Consider the following 17,400-nt stretch of genomic DNA (forward strand, 5'->3'; position numbering starts at 1 on the left):
TCCTGCTGGGGAGGGCTCCGGACAGAAAAATTAATCACACTCGTCACTAAGTTCCTGCTCGCTCAGACTCGCGGCGGCCTGTTAGGTGTGTAGCAGTCACCTCCATTTTGTAGACAGGAACCCAGGCACGGAAAGCTAAGTGGGATGGCTGTGTTTTACGGAGAGCCAGCAGAGTGGCCCCTCTGGGGTTTTATGTGGTGCGTGCTCTCACCAGTCCACCACAGGCGGGGAGCTCGGCACAGCTGTTAGCGTTACACTGGTGAGGACACAAAGGCCCGGGAAGGTGATTGGATTCGCCAAAAGTGTTAGTAGGCAAAGATCATGAAATTGGAACCCGGCTCTGTCTGGCGTCAGGTCTACCTTTGTAAGCCTGGCTCTTCAGCCTCTGACCGATGTCATGGCTGTTGTTTCTGAGGTTATTACTGGTATTTTAATGATGTTTTTTGCTTTCTCTTCTATTAGAGCTGGCACCAAGGAGGCCTCAGTTGTCCTAGAAATGACTGAATTAGCTCCACTTGATGCTTGCTTAGGAGATGGGATGTGGCTGGCTCTCTCCAGCCCGTGATGCCCAGGGAGCCCTAGCCTTGGCCCCTTCCTTTCTCAGAACCACGGTGGAGGGGGAGCAGGAGGCACTCCCCACACCCTCCCTGCCTTGGGGTCTGATTCCTGAATCGCCTCTGGTGTCAGCCCTTGGCTGTTTCGGGTCATTTGTGTATTCGATTCTCTCACCAAATGACTTATTGAGTACTTGTTACTTGTCATGTATAGTTTTGGACGCCAGGGAGTGGCACGCACTCTGTGGAGGAGGCAGAGAAGTGGCATTTGCCCTGTGAGGGTCCCATGTGGCCAAGGAAAGGAGCAGAGATCTAGCGGGCCTTGGCTGGAGCGGGGCTTGGAGAGAGCCCTGAGGCGAGGCATCAAGGCTTGAAGGTGAAGCCCAAAGGATTGAGTGGGTCAGGCGGGCGGGCGGCCTGGGAGAGGCCCCAAGGCACCTTCGTACTGTGGAAGCGCTGAGAGCCAGGCTGCAGGGCGGAGAGGAGGGTGGCAGGGCGCAGGTCCAGCAGGCAGGGCTGGGGTCCCTTAGGGCCGTGTTTCTCAAAATAGTGTCTGAAGACCTGGGGGGCGGCAATGGCAGGTGCTGAGCATGTGATTTGGGGTAGTGTCTGCAAGTCGTCTACTTTATTTAGCCATGTTTTCATTTAGATGATATTTTCCAAAAGTGAATATGGGCACGTCATGAATCATCTGGGTGATTTCTTTCAGCCAGCTAGTGACAGTATTCACATAGCTGCCACTTCCACAGCTCTAACTGAAGCTCGGGCGGGCCCTTGCCTTTGGAGTTCGCCTTCGTGTGATTGCTGCCTGTCTCCCAAAATCCTGGCCTTGTCCCCGTGGAGCACGTCTCTTGTTCGGCCCCCATGACTACTCTGGGTTGTTCAGAAATAGCAGAAGCGAATGCTCAGTTAGGTCGATGTTAGGGTCCCGTTTCATAGGTGGGGTTGCTACGGTTCAGAGAAGAGACCAGTGCATCCTAGAAGTGGTAGTTAGGGCGTGAACCAGGCGGGCCTCCAGGTGTGCCTTTGGGCATCTGAGCCCTGTTCCAGCTCCTTGGGCTGAGTGGGTCAGGGCTCAAGGGCGACATGTCGGGTGGGAGCTTCTCCTTGGCCCCTCGGGCCTGTGAGCATCACAGTCCCAGCCTCACTGCCCACCCTCCTGCCTTGAGGCTCTGCTGCTTCGGTAGCAGAGGTTCTGTAGAACTGCACCTCCAATCAGCTGGCCACTAGCCATGTGTGCCATTTAAATTTTAAATAATTAAAACGAAATGAAAGTAAAAATTCAGTTCTTTAGCTGCGCTAGCCATGGTACCCACATCTTCAGCATTATAGAAAGTTCTCTTGGCTAAGAAAGCCATCTCTGGCACTCACCCAGATCCTGGGCGTGTGATCTGGTCTCTCTGGGTCTCACTTTTTGCTTGTCAAGAATGGGGATGGTAGCAGCATCTACCTCTCAGAGTCGCTGTGCAGGTTGGTATGAATCCAGGCCAGGCATGTTATGAGCTCTCAGGAAATGCTAGCTGTGGGCAGGACCGGGCCCGTTTGCTCCCAGGTGTCTTAGCCATGAGGTGGGACTTGGGCCACCAAACTCTGCCTCAGACCTCCTGGCTGGGCACCCCCAAGTGATGATGTGGAGCAGTGCCTTTGAGGGAGGAACCCCTCAGCCAGGCTGGGTGGGCCCTGTGTGTGTGTGTGTGTGTGTGTGTGTCTGTACGTTAGTTTGTCGGGGACAGCCTAGGTCTGCGGGGTGTCGGGCATTGTAAGGGCCGGCTGGGTCGGGCGGGTAGGAGGGCTCTGCCTCTTGGGAGTAAGGGCAGAGGGAGGAAGAAGAGTCTTGGCTAGGACAGCATGACCCAGTCTTCTTGGCTGTGTTCTAGCTGCCCGGCCTTGGGTACTCACTGAAACCTTCCAGGCCTCAGTTTCCCCTGCTCTAGGGTGTGGGTCCATCCCTAAGTGAGCCAGGAGTTAGGAGTGTCGGGCCAGTGCTTCTCCTGCGGACAGTTCCTGAGAATAAGGGTGTGACACGGCCCCTTCCTCACTGGGGCCGGGGGTTCCCTGTGCTGCTGCTCCTCAAGCCAGCAGTTCCCCATGTCTCCACGGGAAACAGCCACAGCCCTCGCCGTGGCTGGCAGTCCCTGCCCAGGCCAGGCCCCAGCTTCCTCTGAAGCCGCAGGTGCCTCGCTCTCCTCCGTCACCTCCTGACAGTGTCTCGCGCAGGCCACACCTTGGTGCTGCCCTTCCTGGGCCCGGTGTGCCCTTCGCCGGGTCCCCACGTGGCTTCCTAGTCTCTTTCAGGTTTCTGCTCAGATTTCACCGTCTCACTAACCCTTCTCCAGTAACCCTACACAACAACGTCAGAAACCCTCCCCCCTCCCCCGTACCTAGTCCTCGTATGCTTCTTCTGTCCACAGCATTTGCTAGCTTTTGGTAGTCCATGTAAGTTGCCTGTTTATTTAGCTGACTTATTTTAATGCCTGTCCACCCTCCGTCCCCTTCCCCCATCCCCAGCCCTGTAAACTCCCCAGGGCTGAGAGCTGTTTTGGTAGCTGCTGCCTCCCTGGGGACACAGTGTGGGTGCCATTTTTGTGGAATGGATGAATGAATGCAGGATTTTTTGTTTCACCTTCACTTGGCAGAACTCTTGAGCTCAAAGCTGTGGTTCTGTGTGCCATCCCCACCTTGCATTAATGAACACTCTGGCCTGGCCTGTGCTGGGTGGGGCTGGGGACACAAGGGGACCAGGACAGACCCCATCCCTGCTTTGTGGAGCTCTTGGTCCCTTGGGGGGGTGCACCCGTACCCAGGTCATTGTACACGTGATTGAGACAGTGGAGGTACGTGCTGCCAGGGGACGGGAAGGCTGAGGTCTGAGTGTCTGTGAATTGTAGGGCAGGGGCTGTTGGGATGCTCCCCTGAGGAAACAGGGATTTAGCAGGTAAATGTGTGTGAACAGTGTGCCAGGTGGGGGGACCAGCACGTGCAAAGGCCCTGGGGTGAGGGGGAGAGAGCAAGAAATGTTCACGGGACTAAGAGAAGGGGAAGGTATGTGTGGGGCAGCATACTGACCTGTGAGTCTGGAGAACCGGCAGGGGCCACCTCAGGTGGGTCCTGGTAGCCTCCATCAGGGCCTTGGATGTGACCCCTGAGCAGGGGGGAACAGGGTCAGAGCTGTGTTTGGAGGGTCCCTCTGGCCACATCATGGTGCTCTCAGCATATTTGGAGCCCGTGGCCTGGCAGACTCAAATATTTGACATGATTTCTGCGGGTGCTGAAAGGCCCTGGGTGGCAGGGTGAGGGGGAAGGTGGCAGGGAGGAGAAGGAAGCTGCTCTGGTGCTTATTCTTGTCCCGGCATCTTTTGCAGCCCACCCACGTCCTGAGCCTGCCTGCGGTCCTACCTGCTCCAAGTAGACAGATGGGGCAGCTGGGGGAGTGTGTGGTGTTTAAGAGGAAAAAAATATCTTTAATGCCGCTTCTTACCAAGAAACTGGGATAGGTAAAAAATTCACATGTTACGGAAGTGTGTTTGTGGGAAGTGAGGGTCCCCATGTCTCCACCAAGCGGAGGGAATAGTGACAGCTGGCAGGTGTTCAGCCATTGCCCTCTCAGGCTCTGTCTGAAGGACTCATGAGGATTAACTCACTCACCCCTCACAGCAGCCTCGGTGGTGTGTGCTGTTATTGTTTCTAACATACGGATGAGGAAACTGAGGTGAAGAAATGGGAAGCGATTTGCCCAAAGTCACACAGCCCGGCCTCACGACTGAGGTTGGAATGCATCTGGTTCCTGTGGCCACCTCAGCTCCTGCACCCTTATTCTGCCTCTGCTGGCTCTTTGACACAGTTCCTTCTCTGTCTGTGACGGCTGAACACAGACCTCTTCTTGCACCCCCAGTCTGTGATGCTGTTCCCTGTAAGGTCCACTGTTGATCATACAACCGCTTGTCCAGAAAGGATGCTGTAGATGAAAGCATCCTTTACATGTGCGTGGTGAGATGTCTGTCAATCTCAGTAATGTCGTGTGAAAAAGTAAGCATGTGAGAATTGAGGCGACAGGGTGTGTCCTGCTTGTTCCAAAAGGGATCGGTTGGACGTCCTATTGTGTGTGAGCACACTGCATGCTGACTGTCAGCGTTGGCCAGTCGGGTATTTCTTGTGCACAGTGTGGCCGTGTTGTGTTCTGTCCGCCGGACGGGTCCCCATTGAGGGCTGGGTGCTGTGCTGTGCCCTTTCCATGGATGAGCCTTGGATAGTGGTGCTGCTCGCAGCCCCGTTGCACAGAGGGGAACCTGAGGCTTGGGGAGGCTATCAGGCTATCAGGGAGCGAGGACTGGAATCTGAGTCTGCCTCAGGCCGTGTGGTGCATTGCAGTGGGGAAGCCAGGCTGCCTGGCGTCCCCTCTCAACTCTGTGTTTTCTGATTTGGTGGTGGGGGCAGTCTTTCCCCATCTGTGATTCAGTGTCTTTATTAAAATAGAGCCAGTAGAGTAAGTGCCTGCTGCAGAGTGTGCCTGTGAGGGTTGGATTTGCATGTACCAGGCACTTAGGTGTGCTGGGCGTGTGGTAAGTGCTATATAGACATTCCCTCTTTCTAGCATTGCCATCATATTAACTGTTACTGTAATACCAGAAGCTGTTGTGGACTTGAGGTTGCTTCCCGTGTCTCATGAGTCCAGCAGGAACACCCTCAGAACAGCGGTTCGCCCCCAGGGGGCATTTGGTAATGTCTGAAGACACTTTTGATGGTTCCACCTTGGGGGAGGATGTGCTTCAGCGTGTGGAGACCAGGGTCCCTGCTGAGTGTCTTGCTGTGCACAGAACAGGCCCCACAGCTGGAATGGCCCAACCCCAAGCAGCGCTGGTGCTGAGGCCGAGAAACCCCTCTGTGCGCTGTCATAAGCATTTTCTGCAGAAGTTCCTCCAAGGGCGAGTGTTTTCCACATTATCCGTTATGCTAACATGCTCTCATGAAGCACAGGAGCAGTTCACCGAGCTGCAGATGGTGAGTGAGGGAGTCGTTCTCCTCGCCCACCGTGTGCCTTTCCTCCCAAATTCCCACAAGCAGATGCTGATCATTGAACTTATTTCCTGAGCAAGTCCTCCTCTGGGAGCTGTAGGTGAGGCGAGGATTGGAGGGCAGATGACAGAGGCTCCCGGGGGGGGGTGGGGGGGGTCTCAGTGCCCGGAAGGAGCCCTCGCCCCACTCTCTCAAGTGCCTGAGATGCAGAGCCTCAGCCTCCGCTCTGCCTCCCTCAATCCCATCTGTCCTGTCTGGCAAAGAAACCAGGTCAGGGAGAGGGGGCGAGAGAAAAAGGACCTGACAAATGGTGAGGAAAGGAATTTCACTTATTTGGAGTCTGTTCTGGTACACATTCATTCCACAAATATTTATTAAATGCCCACGGTGCACCCAGCACCGTGCACCAGGACAGGCCAGAGCCCCTGACGTGTACTGAGGAGAGGTCGACAGTGAACTGATGAACAGGTAAGTCCTGAGTGGCAGGCGCTCATGGAGAAAAAGCGTATGGGGAGGAAGGCTGGGTGTACTTTTGTCTGGGGAGTTTAGGAAGGCTTCACAGAGCAACGTGAGCAGAGGCTGAGGATAGTGGGCGGGGCCCCGTGGGTGACTGGAGAAGAGCCTCCTGGTGGAGGAGCAGCGCGTGCAAGGGCCCTGAGGTGGGGGTGTCCTGGCGTGTCTCAGGGGCTGCGGGAGCAGACACCACTGACGTGGAATGTGTGTGGAGACGCAAAGGGGCAGGCGGCGTAGGGTTCTGGGGCTACTTGTAAGGACTTTGGCTTGTACTCAGGGTTAGTTGGGGCTCCAGAGGGTTTGAACAGAGAAGGGTGGGCTCTGACTCAGGGAGTCACAGGGTCCCAGACTAGAGAGGGGTGAGGACAGAAGCACTGGAGCTCACAGCCACCCTCAGTGGCAGGAACCATCCAGCTCGTTTTGCAGAGGAGGAAACAGGTTTGGAAGGACCCTTCCCAAGACTAACAGCTGGGACGAGGCCCTCATCCGGGGCCTCTCTCCGCTTGGCGCTGTGTCATCTTGTGAATTGCCTCTCGTGGATCTGACTCCCAGCTCTGAGATGTAGCTTCTGAAGGAGCTACATTTTGAAAACCATTGAGAAATAAGACAGATGGAAGTAAAAATGTCTTTAAAAACTTTTATAATGATTTATTATAGAGTGAAACATAACAATAAAGTCAGTGGTACCCATGTACTCAATGACTATTTTTAAAAAATAAAGCCTTGCCCTGGCTGGTGTGGCTCGGTGGGAGTGTCATCTGGGAACCAAAGGGTTGTGTTTTCAGTTCCCATGCAGAAGGCACACCTAGGTTGAAGGTTTAACCCCTGGTCTTGGTGCATACAGGAGGCAACTATTCGGTGTTTCTCACATCTATGTTTCTCCCTTCCCCTTTCCCAAAAATCAATGAAAAAAAAAGTCCTCAGATGAGGATAAAAAAAATAAAACCCACCCTGGCTGGTGTGGCTTAATGGACTGAGCACTGGCCTGTGAACCGAAGGGTTGCTGGTTCCATTCCCAGTCAGGGCACATGCCTGGGTTGCAGGCCAGGTCCCCAGTAGTGGGTGTGTGAGAGGAAATCACACATTGATGTTTCTCTCCCACTCTTTCTCCCTCCCTTCCACTCTCTCTAAAAATAGATGAATAAAGTCTTTTAAAAAAAAACCCAACTTGCCAGTACAGTCAGAGCCCCCTTAGGGACCCCTGTCCAGTCGCTGCGCCCTCCCTGCTCAGAGCTGATTGTTGAGTATGGTGAATTGCGTTCCCATTCAGCTTGCTTCTGTGCAGGTAAGTGTATCCCCTGAAATTCCAGCCTACCCCTTTCTGGGCTGCCCTGCTCCTCCTGGAGTGCGTGTCCCTCCTCCAGCAGGACCCTTGCGCAGACGGGATCACTGCGCTGCCTAGAGGAAGTCACACAGCCACAGAGCGGCAGAGCCTGGGGTCGAGATCTGGACCCTCTGGACCCCGGATCCTTCTCCTTATTCATTGGTGGTCCGGTCTTTTTGAGGAGAAATCCAGGCAGGCCAGCCTTGAGGTCAGGGGAGCCCTGGAAACCTGGAGGCCCAGTTAGAGCTCTCCTTTGGACCTCCAAACTCTGGTTCCTTTTCGTAGTTACTACTTTTGTCATAAAATACAGAAAAGTACGTTAAATTTATGTTATAACAAGTAATTGTAAAGCAAAGCCTGGTGTAACCACCACAGAACATCGTCAGCTCCCAGAAATATTCATCTGTCGTCCCACCCCCACCCAACAGCTATTCCCAAATCTAACCACTGCTGACTTTGGGATATTTGTTGCCTTGATTTCCGCCCAGTTTACAAGTGAGAAAGTCATTTTCAAACAAATAATGCCACGTGGCCTGTTCTGAACTTGCTATGAATGGGCTTTTGGTGTTTTATTTTGTGTCTGGCTTCTGGCATTCCATGTCACAGTCTTACACTTCATCCCTTTGTGTGTGTCAGTAGTTCGGTCCTTTTTATTGTGTAGAACGCTGTGCCGTCTGAATTTACTTCAGTTAACTTGTCCGTTCTTCTCTGGGTGGACACATGCTCTTCCAGTTTGAGGGTTACTGCCCACTGCTGTGAACATACATGTCCTTCTGTAAACACACTCTCGTTTCTGTTGGGGTGGCGGAATTACTGGGGCATGGTGCAGATGCACACTGAGCTTTAATTCTTACGCACGGTTTTCTGTAGTGGTTGAGTGTTCAATACTCTGGTCATGATTCCTTTACATCCCTGTCAATGCTTAGCCTTGTCAGTTTAAAGAATTTTAGCCATCCTGGTGAGTGGCTTTGATTTGCGTGTCCCTGTAACTAATGAGGTTGTGTGTGGTCCTTGGTCGTCCTCTCCTGTGCGGTGCCCTTGTTCTTTTCACCTCGCTCCCCACGTGGCTCACCTCCAGCTGACAGCGGCAGCTCCAGCCTAGGACTGGAGACTCAGGTCGGGACACCCTAGGGAGCAGCAGTGAGGGGGGGCGGGGCCATGCAGTGCTCCCCGCTGTGGGGCGTGCTGCCTCAGGCAGCAGCCAGGGCAGGCCCCCGTGCACGGACACCAGAGGCTGCTTCTCTGTCCTCTTGCCTAGGCGTCCTCCATCGGCAGCTCCCCAGGGAACAGGCCATCCTCTTGGCTGAGGTGCCTGGTATTTCATCACCACAGGACTGCGTCACAAACACCTCAGCGGAGGCGCCACCCTCAGTGGGAGGACAGGGCAGGATCCAGCCAGGACACAGGGGATCTTCCATTTCCTCCCCCTGCCCTTGCCCAAGCTACCGCTGGCCTCTTGATCACTGAAATGAGAATGTAAAAAGTGACTCTGGTGTGCAGAGCAGCGGCCAGCGCCTCCGCCACTGCTTAGCTGGGGAACCCAAGGTAAACGTCTCTCCCTCTCTGTGCCTCTGCCCTGCCCTAGGTGTGGTCCCCGCCCCTCCGGTGGGGTGGCGTAGAGCGTTTAAGAGAGGCTCCATGGGGACACTGCCACCCTGCTCAAGGCCACCCGACTGGCAGAGGCCACCCTTGGGCCTCCCTTGGCCCCCCTGCCTTCACTTCTCTCTTTCAGAGCATGGCAGCCATGTGTTTGGGCATTTCGGGGGGCCAGGCTGCAGGCTGAACCTCTGCTAACAGTGGGTGCTTTAGTGCCTTTGAATTACGGAGACTCCTTGAGGTGAAGTCACTGGCCTGGGAGGGGAGGGAGAGGAGAGCTGAGATTGGGTATCAGACCCCGTCCTTTCCTTTCACATCCACCCTTCCTTGGACTCCAGGTCCATCTTGGCCCTTTGGGAACTATTCCAAATTGAGCTCCTACCTGGGGAAGTACAGTGCCGGCCCCTGTGTTGGGGAGAAATTCCCTAAGTCCTCATCACAGCTGCCGGACTCTAAATGTTCTGCCACCCACCTCTTCTGACTTCTGACCCCATAGCCATGGGGACCACGTGGTAGTTCCCCATGCTTACCAGCTCCTTCCTGCATCAGGCCTTTTGCACTTGCTGTTCCCCTACCTGAAATTCTTTTCCCTGCATGTCAGGACTCATACCCTGCTCACAGTGCCTCACAGTGTGTGGCTAACAGCCCCATTACCTGCCATCCTTTTCCCCTGCTTTATTTTTTTCAGCGCCTCTTCACTGTGCGCCATTGCTGTGTGTGTTGGTGCCTTGTTTGCCGCTCCCACTGGAGTTTGAGCTTCATGAAGGCAGGGGCTGTGTCTTAGTGATGCTGTGTCTCTGGCCCCCAGGATAGTGTCTGGAGCTTAAGACACACTAAAAAAATACAACAGAAAACTGGGCATGACTAGACTTTGGGAGTGCTTCTGAGGCTGTCTCCGGTCCTGGCCTGGGGCTGTGCTGGGGAGACTTGGGTAATTCGTTGTGTGCGCAGCAGATGCACAGGTATGCTGGTCCACTGGGTTAGCATTTGTAGGGGTGGGGAGAATTGTTTGAGGAAGTGCACCGAGAGCACCCAGTGACGCCTCTGAGGTCAGGAAGGCTCTCTGGAGGAGAAATGGGTTCAGCCGAGACCTCAAGGAGGAGGGAGAACTCATAAAAACAAGGGCCTAAGTGACAGAAGCGGGCAGAGTGAGGGTGGGGGAAGGAGAGGTGGGGGAGTAGTACCAGGCGTAATCATTGTCATGGTCGTTAGCCTTTACTGAGGGCATTCCAGCTGCTCCTTGGCTCACAGGGAGGGATAGGGCTAGATTTAGCTGGAGTTTAGGGGTTGAGTACAGAGGGCTGGGAGCCCAGGGAGAAGGCTGTGGTGGGAGGGGAGGGGAGGGGAGGGGAGGTGGTGTTAGGTGGGAGAGGCAGTCAGGAAGCTGGGTGGCTGAGCAGTGGGAACCACCCTGGTCAGCAGGGGTGGGGGGCAGTGGAGCATAGGCCAGCAGAGGCCAAGTCCTGAGGGGCCTTGAATCCCAAACCTTGGAGCTTCTTTGCCAAGGCCAGTGGGAAGCCATGGAAGGGTTTTGAGTAGGGGAAGGACAGGGTTAGGTTTGAGGTTCCCCATAGCTGCTGAATGAGGGGCAGATTGGAGGGGAGGAGTCCAGGAAGGAGGTGGGGCTGGACTCTCCCCGGAGAAGCCAGCCCTGGATCTGAGCCAGGTTTAGGGAGGGCCGGATCTCCGGAGAGACTGGTCACATTAGCAGTTGCAGCACAGACTGGTGGGACATTCAGGATTGAGTGTCTGGCAGTCCCGGCTGTTGGGTTCACGGCTTGTGAGTCCTTTGGGGTGCTTGTCATGCCTGCTGGGGAGGGGAGCCCCATTGCTGCTTCTGGCCCTGCCTTTGCAGCTTGGAGTTCAGAATGTGATTTCTCATCCTGCTGTTTACTTCTCCGCCACTGTTCGTCTTGTCTTTCCCCCGCTTCCTCCCACTCACCTCCTTCCCTGTGCCTGGCCGGCAGCCTGCCACAGTCACATGCCAGGCAGTAGTGTGTCCAGCTCCCCTGGGGCACGAGAGAACGCTGATGCCCAGGGTGTCCCTACAGCCAGCTGCCACTTCTCTGGGAGCCACAGTAGCTCCTGACCTGCTGTCCGCAAATAACCCCAGGCCAGGAAAGGCAAAAGGCGCCTTGGGCTTCGTGGCTTCTCTCCAGGCTCCAGGTAGGGGCCCAGCTGGTGGCTGCCTCCCGCCCTTCTCCCCTCCACCCGCCTGCCCAGGAACCTGAGACAGGAACAGCAGCCTCGGCGTCTGTCAGTCTGTCAGCTGCTGGTCCCTGAGGACAGAAGCAGAGGTCTCGGGGAAGGGACCAGGGCCTTGACTGAGACCCCAGGACTGGCTCCTGGGCCCCAGACAAGTGTGTGTCTACACCGTAGGTTGCTTTCCTGTTCAAGATCCGGAGTGCCTGAGACGTGTCTTTTCTCAGTCATTTGGTGGGGGGCAAGGAGGGACCTGAGGCTGAGGGAGTGACGTGGGGTGGCCTGTCACAGGGGAGTGGTTTGCTAAAGGTGGAAGGGTGTTGGCTCCCTGATGTGGAAAGGAGAGAGTGAGTGAGTGAGAGTGTGTGTGTATTGGGGGTGGCAGGCAGATGCTGGTGGCTCTGAGCACTCCCTCAGGTGCCCAGGGCTGTCTGATTCATCCCTGGTTACCTCAGTGTTGGGGCATGGGAGTGACGCTGGAGGTGGGGCTGTGGCTCCCTTGCCACCTTCCCAGCCTGGAGCGAGGGTGGGTGGGTGGGTGGGCTGCCTGTATTCAGCGTGGGTGTCGTGGGTGTCATGGGTGTCGAGCCCGCACGTAGGCCTGGGAGCTCTGCTCCCTGCAGAGTAGGGCTTGGAGGGCAGAGTTGTGTTCTTCCTCCCACCCCACATTGGGGTCCCTGGGGACGCAGCCGAATCTTCCCCCCACAATGGGAAGCAGGGCTCTCCCACTTTTCCCTGCCTCCACTGTGCACAGAGCAAACCAAGCAGCCACAGGAGCCTCAGAGCTTGGCTGTCCGGAGGGAACGGGCTGGGGCCAAATCCCCCTCTAACTCTGATGCGCTCCCCTCTTGTCTTGCAGATCGTGCTCAGTTCACCGTGCTTCCTGCATGTCCTGCTGCCCTGAGCTGTCCCGAGCTAGGTGACAGCGTGTCACGCTGCCACCATGAACGAGGTGTCTGTCATCAAAGAAGGCTGGCTTCACAAGCGTGGTAAGGGGCTGCTCATGCTGCTTAGGCCCGTGGTATTGCACCATCCCCCCAAAACACCCCCACACCCTTCTTCCTGGCAGCTGATGCTGTGAGAAGCAGAGATGTAGGGCCTTCGCAGTCTCCCAGGGCCAGGATCCCCACCCCGCCTGCCTGCCCCAGGCCGGTAGCTCCTTAGCATCACATTTCGTGGACCCCTTCAGTGGTAGTCTGGGCAGGGGGGCTGGGGCCCCACCTGGGGCCGAGTCTCCTGGCCTTCCTGGGCACCCTGCATGAACCCACAGACCAGGCCTCAAGTTCTGCTTCTGCAGTGGTGATTTCATTCATAGCCCCATTTCGTAGGTAAAGAAACCAAGGCACAGAGAAAGGGAAGTCATTGAATTGAAGTAACAGGCTGAGGCGATATTCCGCATTCATTAAGCAAATATTCACTGAGTGTGTGTGGTGTGCCAGGGTGTCCCAGGCTCTGGGGACAGTGATGCCCTCAGGAAGTATACGTTCCATTTGGAAGTGGGGACAAACAATAAACAGATAAGCAGGTGTGATGGTAGGTGGTGATAAGTCTGTTGTGAAGAATAGGAACTTTGAGGGTGAAGGGGCTGGGGAGAGAGGAAGTGGCTCTGAGGAGGCGACAGCGAGCAGAGGCCCCGAGCAGGTAAGGGAGTGAGCAGTACACAGAGCGGGTTAAGGGTGGCAGCAAGGATGAAGGTGGGAGGGCGGCTGGAGCCTAGAGTGTGTGAGGGTGAGCGGGAGGAGGTAACAGGATGGAGCAGTGATGGAAAGGGCCCAGCCGGGAGCTCCCCAGGTGATTGGAAGCCGAGGAGGTTGTGGGCCATGGTGTGACCTGATCTGGTTGTGTTGGTGGGCAGCCAGGCCAGAGAAGTGAAGTCATTTATAAGGAAGAGACTGAAGAGAAAGGATCCCCAGACCCCGGCCACCTGTTTGCAGATCTTCACCCAGCTGTGCTGCCAGGTGCTGCCGGGGAGAAGCACATGCTGCGGGTTGGCTTGTTCAGGCCGAGGAGGTAGAAGGCAGACCGTCCCGGCTTCTGTGGACCTTCTAGAGGGAGGGAGGTGTCACGCCCGCTGGTAGCTGCTCTCTGTGTACTTTCATTCATTCAGCAAACATTTATTTTAGAGTGGCTTTTTTTTTTCCAATTGATTTTTAGAGGAAGGAGGAGAGAGAGAGAGAAACATTGATTTGTTGTTTTACCCATTTATGCATTCATTGGCTGGCTTTCGTATGTGCCCTGACTAAGGGTCAGACCTGTAACCTTGGCATATTCAGTGCATTCATTGGCTGGCTTTCGTATGTGCCCTGACTAAGGGTCAGACCTGTAACCTTGGCATATTCAGACGATGCACTAACTAACTGAGCTACCCGGCCCAGGCTCAGCCAACAGTTATTGAGCATCCTTTGTATTTCAGGCACTGACCTAGGCATTGGGGACATAGCAGTGAACCAAACAGGCAAACCCCCGTCTTCATGTTGGTGTTTACTTTCAGTGGGGAGGGTGGGTGGCACCAGAATAGGCATGCATGACCAGTGGTGGGAGGTGCCGTGGAGAAAACCAAGCAATGTGAGAAGGGAGGGCTGGGAGGTTAGCGGGGGAGCCGTCATAAACACGGTGTCAGGGAGGGCCTCGCCAAGGGGGGCCATAAGAATAAAGACATGAAGGAGGCCAGGGAGTGAGCCCCATGGCTAATGGGGGAGGAGCACAAGGGCGAAGGGGACAGCCAGCCTATGAGTGTGGAGAGGCGAGTGATGGGCGTGTTTGAAGAGGGCAGGGTTGCTGATGGGGCTGGTCCTGCTCACCCTGTCCTCTCCCAGCCCACAGGCACAGAGCGGTGACGAGGGACAGAGGCAGTTCCCCAGGGCCAGGCTTCCCCCGTCAGACTGAGCAGTGAGACCTGTCCTTGTTGCCCTTAAAGAAAGGGGTGTCATTCAAGACACGTCATTTTACCCCCCACAGATTGGGCCCTGTGTTTGGGGCTGTCGACTGAGCATTCTGAACCTTGGCAGATGTCAAGGTTCTAATCCTGGCTCTGCCACTTCCTCTTGGTGTGACCATGAGCAGGTTGTCACCTCTCCGAGCTTTGATTTCACATTCGTAGAATGGGTTAACAAGCCAGGCCTCTGCTGTCCGCTCTCTGTTTGCTCCAGGAGGCCCAGTGCCTAGAAAAGTGCCTTGGCATGTGGTAGGTGCTCAGTAACTGATTGCTGAACGACTGGTTGGGATGGTGTGTGGTGGTGGTGTGAGTGTGGTTGGTAGGCCAGGGTCCCGGGCTCTTGAGTTGCCCAAGGCCTGTGGCTCTTTGGGCTGGGGTGTGGGAGTCCTGGAGGTGGCTGGAGAACTGGGGTGGGTGTTGGGGTTTGTCTCTGGTCCGGGGCTGCTGTTGGCAGTACCCGGGTCTCGGCCCCTCTCAGGCCTTCAGTGTCTTCATTTGTGCTACGGGGGGGCCAGATGTTGAGATGGCACCTGCCTGGGTTTGCACCATCCACACACGTATTGTGTCACTCCTGGGCTCCCCAGTGCCCGTTGCTCTAAGCAACAGCTGGCAGAGGGGGGCCAGGCAAGGTGGCCCCTGCTGACTGCAGCTGTTTTGGCACCTGCGCTATCCCACCCCGCTCACTCCTGGTGGCTACAATAATAGCAGTCCCAGTTTCTTTGTGCTTGCTCTGTGCTAGGCATGGGCTCTGCTGTAGGCAAGCCCGACTTTGGTGCATTTTCTTCTTTTTAAAAAAAATCATCACCCAAGGATATGTTTATTGATTTGAGAGAGGGAGAGAGGGAGGGGAGAGAGAGAGAGAGAGAGAAAATGTCAGTATGAAAGAGAAACGTTGAGCAATTGTCTCCTATATGTTCCCCAACCAGAGATGGAACCTGTAACCTAGGCATGTGCCCTGACTGAGGGTCGAACCTGCAACCTTTTAGTGTATGGGACGACGCTCCAACCAGCCGAGCTGCCTGACCTTTTGTTGTATTTTCATAGCCGCCTTGTGAGGCCAGCATCTTACAGACCAGGACACTGAGGCTGGGCGGGAAGACTTGACTTCCCAGCAGAGGGGAGGCCGTGCTGCATCCTCTGACTTCTGAACCAGTGCTTCCAAGGCCAGGCCCACGTGCCGCCTCTCACCCGTCAGGGTCTGTGCAAGGAACGGGCAGAGGGAGAGCACCACTGTTGGGGCACCTTGTGCCGTGTGCTGGTCCCCTTGCTGACACAGCCAGGCCCTGCCAGGCCTGGTCCTACTGCCAGTTCAGAGGCAGACAGTGTGGTGGTCGGGAGTGTGGACGGAGTAAACCCAAGCTCCCTCCTAGCTCTCCTGGTTAGTAACTGTGAGTCTTGGACAAGTAATGGAACCTTTCTGTGCCTCAGTTTCCTCATTTGTAAAATGAGATTGTTCTGAGGCGGTTTTTCCTTTCCTCCCAGGTTTCTTTTGTTTTCTTAGCTTGTTACTGGTGCATAAAACACCACAGGCAAGTGCTTGGGTTACAAGCTCACCCCGAAACTAGTGTGAGGAAAACTAGTGTGAGGATCAAGAAGTAGAACAAGGTAGCCCCCAGAAGCCCCCCATTCCTCCCAAGCAGTAACTCTCCTAATTTCCTGTTTAGCTAGAGTTTTTCTGGTTTTGTTTTGCTTTTTGAAATTGAGGTAAAATTTATATAACACAGAATTAACCATGTTAAAGTGTACAATTCAGTGGCCTTGAGTGCATTCACAGTGTTGTGTAACCGCCACCTCCGTCTAGTTCCAAAACATTTTCATCACCCTAGAAGAAAACCCTGTGCTCATTAAGCAGTCAGTCCCAGTCGCCCGCGCCTTTTACCCCTGGCAGCCACCAGTTTGTTTCCTGTCTTTACGGGTTTACTTATTCTGGACAGTTCCTGTAAATGGGTCATACGATCTGTGCCTTTGTGTCTGGCTTCTTTCACTCAGCATAATGTTTTTGAGGTTCATCCATGTTATAGCGTGGATCAGTGCCTCGTTCCTTTTTGAATCCAAATAACATCCTATCGTATGGATATACCGCATTTTGTTTATCCTTCTGTCTGTTGATGAGCGTTTGGCTTATTTCTGCCTTTTGGCTGTTGTGAGTCGTGCTGCAATGAACATTTACGTACAGGTGTTTGGTACTTGTTTTCAGTTCTTTTGGTACTTCCCTAGGAGTGGAGTTGCTGGGTCATACATTCTGTATTTATAATATGTGTTTTATATAGATTATATAAATTGGGTCATGTTAGATTGTTGTTTTTATTAAAGATTTTTTTCATTTATTTAGAGAGAGCAGAAGGTAGAGAGAGAGAGAGGGAGAGAGACATTGACTGGTCACCTCCTGCACATGTCCAGCCAGGGACCAGGCCCACAGCCCAGGCATGTGCCCTGACTGGGAATCGAACCAGCAACCTTTTGCTTTGTGGGATGACATCAGCCCACTGAGCCATGCCGGTCAGGCTGGGTCATACGTTCTAGATTTGTAATCCATAGTGTATTCTATATTTAACTTTTAGAGGAAGTGCCAAACTTTTCTGTAGGGCTGCCCCATTTTACATTTCCACCAGTAATACACAAAGGTTTCAGTTTCTCCACATCTTCACCGACAATGTTCTTTTTCTTTTTTTTTAAATTGCAGCCGTCCTAGTGGGTGTGAAGTGGTATTCCATGATTTTGACTTGCATTTCCCTAATGACTAGTGATGGTGAGCGTCTTTTCCTGTGCTTGTCGCCCCTTTGTGAGATACATCGATGGGTTGCCCCTTGCATGCCCCCAAACTGGGGACCTGGCCGGCAAGCCAGGCGTGTGCCCTGACTGGGAATTGAATCCAGGACCTTTCAGTTCACAGGCTGGTGCTCAATCTACTGAGCCACGCCAGTCAGGGCTATTTTTTTAATACCTTTCTTTGCACAAAAGTTATTTATTTATTATCTGCACTCAAGGACAAATTTTCATTGCTTTTAGAGAGAGGGGCAGTGGGGGGGGAGAGAGAGAAACATTGCTCAGTTGCCTCCTGTGCAACCCCCACCTGGGGGTCAAACCTTCAACCTTAGGTATGTGCCCTGACTAGGAATTGAACCAACAACCTTTTGGTTTGTGGGACAGTGCTCCAACCACCTGAGCCACACTGGCCAGGGCTAAATGTTTTTAATTTAAACAAGTCTACTTCATTTTGTTGCTTATATTTTTTGTGTCATATCGAAGAATCCATTGACAAA

At 54.2% G+C, this 17,400-nt stretch overlaps 1 protein-coding gene across 4 annotated transcripts in view; it reads left to right on the forward strand.

The window, feature by feature from the left end:
• The window catches only part of AKT2 (AKT serine/threonine kinase 2), a 51,001-nt gene that overhangs the window by 6,698 nt on the left and 26,903 nt on the right, over positions 1-17,400 (forward strand). The window contains exons 1-2 of one of the 4 annotated variants that reach the window (XM_037047467.1): positions 8,730-8,949; positions 12,062-12,191. In XM_037047467.1, coding sequence (XP_036903362.1) covers positions 12,146-12,191 — 46 coding nt within the window. In that variant the 5' untranslated portion in view covers positions 8,730-8,949; positions 12,062-12,145. Of the gene's footprint in view, positions 1-8,729; positions 8,950-10,861; positions 11,167-11,190; positions 11,376-12,061; positions 12,192-17,400 lie in introns of those variants that run through there. The other 3 variants (XM_037047468.1, XM_037047466.1, XM_037047465.1) reach the window with 3 other exon arrangements.

Source organism: Sturnira hondurensis, unplaced genomic scaffold (assembly GCF_014824575.4).
Source record: "Sturnira hondurensis isolate 20B ecotype Veracruz unplaced genomic scaffold, ASM1482457v3 Scaffold0005791, whole genome shotgun sequence".
In the NCBI taxonomy this organism is placed as follows: Eukaryota; Metazoa; Chordata; class Mammalia; order Chiroptera; family Phyllostomidae; genus Sturnira; species Sturnira hondurensis.